The 3,500-nt window shown below is 42.0% G+C and overlaps 1 protein-coding gene across 1 annotated transcript in view; it reads right to left on the bottom strand.

Annotated features, from left to right (window-relative positions):
• pum1 (pumilio RNA-binding family member 1) overlaps positions 1–2,448 on the bottom strand; it is a 116,525-nt gene extending 114,077 nt beyond the window's left edge. Inside the window, 2 exon segments of the mRNA XM_048612899.1 lie at positions 1,970–2,427; positions 2,430–2,448. Coding sequence (XP_048468856.1) covers positions 1,970–2,427; positions 2,430–2,448 — 477 coding nt within the window.
• Between the last annotated feature and the right edge of the window lie 1,052 nt (positions 2,449–3,500).

Here is a 3,500-nt window from a genome sequence, read left to right as displayed (position 1 = left end):
GAGTGTGAGAGTGTGAGTGCGAGTGAGAGAGAGTGAGAGAGAGAGAGTGAGAGTGAGTGAGAGAGTGAGAGAGTGAGAGAGAGTGAGAGTGAGAGTGAGAGAGAGAGAGTGAGAGTGAGAGAGTGAGAGAGTGTGAGAGTGTGAGAGTGTGAGAGTGTGAGAGTGTGAGAGTGTGAGAGTGTGAGAGTGTGAGAGTGTGAGTGTGAGAGAGAGAGAGTGAGAGAGAGAGAGAGAGTGAGAGAGAGAGAGAGAGAGAGTGAGAGTGAGAGAGAGAGAGAGTGAGAGTGAGAGTGAGAGTGAGTGTGTGAGAGTGAGAGTGAGAGTGAGAGAGTGAGAGTGAGAGAGAGTGTGAGAGTGAGAGAGTGAGAGTGAGAGTGAGAGAGTGAGTGTGAGAGAAATGCTCCTTTATTCATTACAAAAGGCAACATTTACAGCAGCTACAGCCCTTCTACAAAACTGAAAAGCAGATTTTGAACAACTATTTACTTACTTAGCACGGAAAAACTAAGTTTGTATTCAAAAGATGTGCCCTATTTAAGTGGTTCAACTAGTGCTAACCAAGTTAAAATGCCATTAGGCATTTGGTCTCTGCTCAGTTTGATTATCTCAACCAGGGTGGTGTTGAAGGAAGAATTCAATTTGCCACAGCTTCTGTGTGCATTTATTTTTAAATTTGTTCTTGGCATGTGGGCAATGCCAGGCATTTATTATATATCCCTAATTATTGAGATGTTGATGGTTAGACTTCTTTTTCAGCAAGTCCTGTCTTTGTGCTGACAGAAACTTCAAGATTCTGACTGAGTGACAATAGGTGGATTAAAAAGAATGCAGCAAGAATTTTTCACTCTTCATCTCCACCTAGTGAATCCTGCCATAAAAATGCACACATTGGATGAAGGTGGAATTCACTTAGACCACAACTTCCCACCGTCCATCACTACTGTTGCACATGAAGAACTACTACTTTGGTAAAGTACTCAAAAGTGCTTACGATACAATTCACATGCAACAATTCAAGATTCAGAGTCTTTTGTAATGCTTTGCAAGCAATGAATATCTTTGAATGTGAGCGCCATTAAGTGACATGCAGCACAGTAACATCTCACTCAAAAAGCAATAAAATGACCGGTTTTCACGTAGTGGATTAAATGGCACGTGTTGGCTGGAACTCCCCTGCTCTTCCTTGAACAGTATCACAAGGTCCTTCCTTTTTCACTCCAAGTTTAACATCTCAATCAAAATGTCACATACAAAATAAATGCAAATTACAGTTATTGAAGTAGCAGCCATTCTGACTCCAGTACTCCTAAACGTATTTTTAAAGAACATCTCTGGTCATCTTATTCTAAAAAGAGAGGCACTGAAAATCGACAAGGGTAATACCGGAAGGAAACTGGACAGGTTTGGGCTCTCTACTATAGAAAAGGAAGTGTAAAAGGCAACTTGTTAGAAAGTTATTTGAGACTCTGGACAAGTTTGAAAAGATAGTCCAAAGAAATTGCGACCAATAACTTCTAGAAGAAATTCAGAAGAAACATAAACCAGAAACTAGCTAGAATACTGAACTCACTACTACAAGCAGTAGCTGCTGTAAATAGCAAAAGAGATAGCAAGATAAACAGATGTTAGGGAAAGTAGTAATGTCAACAGGATTAGATAAAAAATTAGAGGTGGGAGGAGGGTTGTTTGAAGCAAAGACACAGGCATGGACTAGTTGGGCCAAATGGTCTGTTTCTCTACTGTAGACTGAATATATGTCAAAACAAGTCCTTGACTGGGGCTCATGTCCATGAATTCCCAAATGAAGAATGAAGTTAGAAATAATTTCATAGCAGCAATTGAACATGATCAACCAAGATGCAAATCCAAGTGTTTGTTGCCTGCAAAGTACTCTCGGATGCACAAACTTAAAAGGTAAGCATCTGGTAAATGTCTCGGATGCTTGGCAAGCTAAAGTACAGGCACTGACCTGGTGATGTTCAACATGAATGCTGTCTCCTGTTGGCCAGCGATGCTTCCCATTGTAACCACCGCCTCCACCTCCTCCTCCACCACCTCCACTGCCACCACCCCCAGCGACTCCACTGCTGCCTCCTCCTCCCAGATGCTCCCCGGGCTGCCGCTGGAAGAAATAATCCACCATGGCATCGTCCTGCGAGCGGCCCGCAGCCAGTGCAAGTGCCGGTACCACGACTGGCACTGGAGGCCCCATCGAGCCGGGGCCTTGCGTGGAGACCGAGGCAGTGGCCAGCGCCTGGGAGGCAGCGTGCTGTTGCTGCTGCTGCTGGGGGCCGGCAGCGGAGGGTCCTGTTAACACCACGGGCATGCTGTGAGCGACGCTGTTACCGAAACTGTCCTGCGGTGGTGGCGGCTGCTGATACTGCTGCTGGGGGAGGGAGTCCTGCCAGAGCACTTCATTCATACCTTAAAAACACAGGGAACAACCATTCCACCTATACCTGTAAAACAAAACAAACGATAAAGCAAAAGTATTTTAAATTGCAAGCATTAAAAGTGCATGAAGAACAACATCTTATTTTTGTTTCATGAGCATTTAAAATTCAAGTTCCATCACCCTCCCCAAAAAATGGACACTAATTTTGAAAAAGTTTCTCTGAAAATAGGAATTGACCGCACTTCAACATGCAAATCCTGCCCCAAATTCCTCCAAGTCTTTGAAAACACTGTCAATTTAAAAGTGATTCCATGAAAACATGACAATGAACAGAAAGGTTCTTCCCCCTTATTTCACAGATATTATGTTTTCAAAAATTATGACATGAACATTCCAAAATCAATACGTACACTAACAAAAAGAAAACAGAATTGAACTGCACTAAGATTCATAAAAATGGTTTTGAACACCACGTGAATCCCCCTCAAAACAGTTCATGTGTTGCAACGTACTTGAGAACATAAAATAAAAACGTAACGCATAAAATTCAGGGGCACGTGTCAGATGATTCTTTTAAAATTAATTACTCCTTTGGAATAGCACATGACAAAGTAATCCTCGGTCTCCATTATCCATGTTCCCAAGTCCAAGTTTATGAATTAACGTGAAAATATAAAACAGAGCAATGGTATCTGACGAACACTGAACATGCAGCATCAGCACTCCCCCCAACCCCCCACACCGCATGTGCCTTGGCACTGCAGAATCTAGAGATGCAAAGACAAACAGGCCTAGATCAGAAATCGAAATGCATATTGTGTAAAAAGTATTAGACAGAGGATATTCTGCTCTTACTTCAAAATTTTCGAGGCTGCCCAATTATTTTGTCATGTCTAGCAAATAGAAATATTATTTAAATTTTGCTTCTGAATAGCAGATAAACCTGCAACCTCATATCAACATCCACATGTCTGAACATGTATTTATTAAAAATACACAAAGTCTGAACACTAGACTAACTGGAAGGTGTTAAATTGTAGTTTGATTAAAAACAAGCTTTCCTTAATTCTGTGTAACTCACAACCCTCGTCAACTGTGCTTCTGA

The sequence above is a fragment of the Rhincodon typus genome, chromosome 27 (genome assembly GCF_021869965.1).
Source record: "Rhincodon typus isolate 14 chromosome 27, sRhiTyp1.1, whole genome shotgun sequence".
Lineage (NCBI taxonomy): Eukaryota > Metazoa > Chordata > Chondrichthyes > Orectolobiformes > Rhincodontidae > Rhincodon > Rhincodon typus.
The sequence above is the reverse complement of the archived record's forward strand: the minus strand, read 5'-3'. Positions and strand labels throughout refer to the sequence as shown.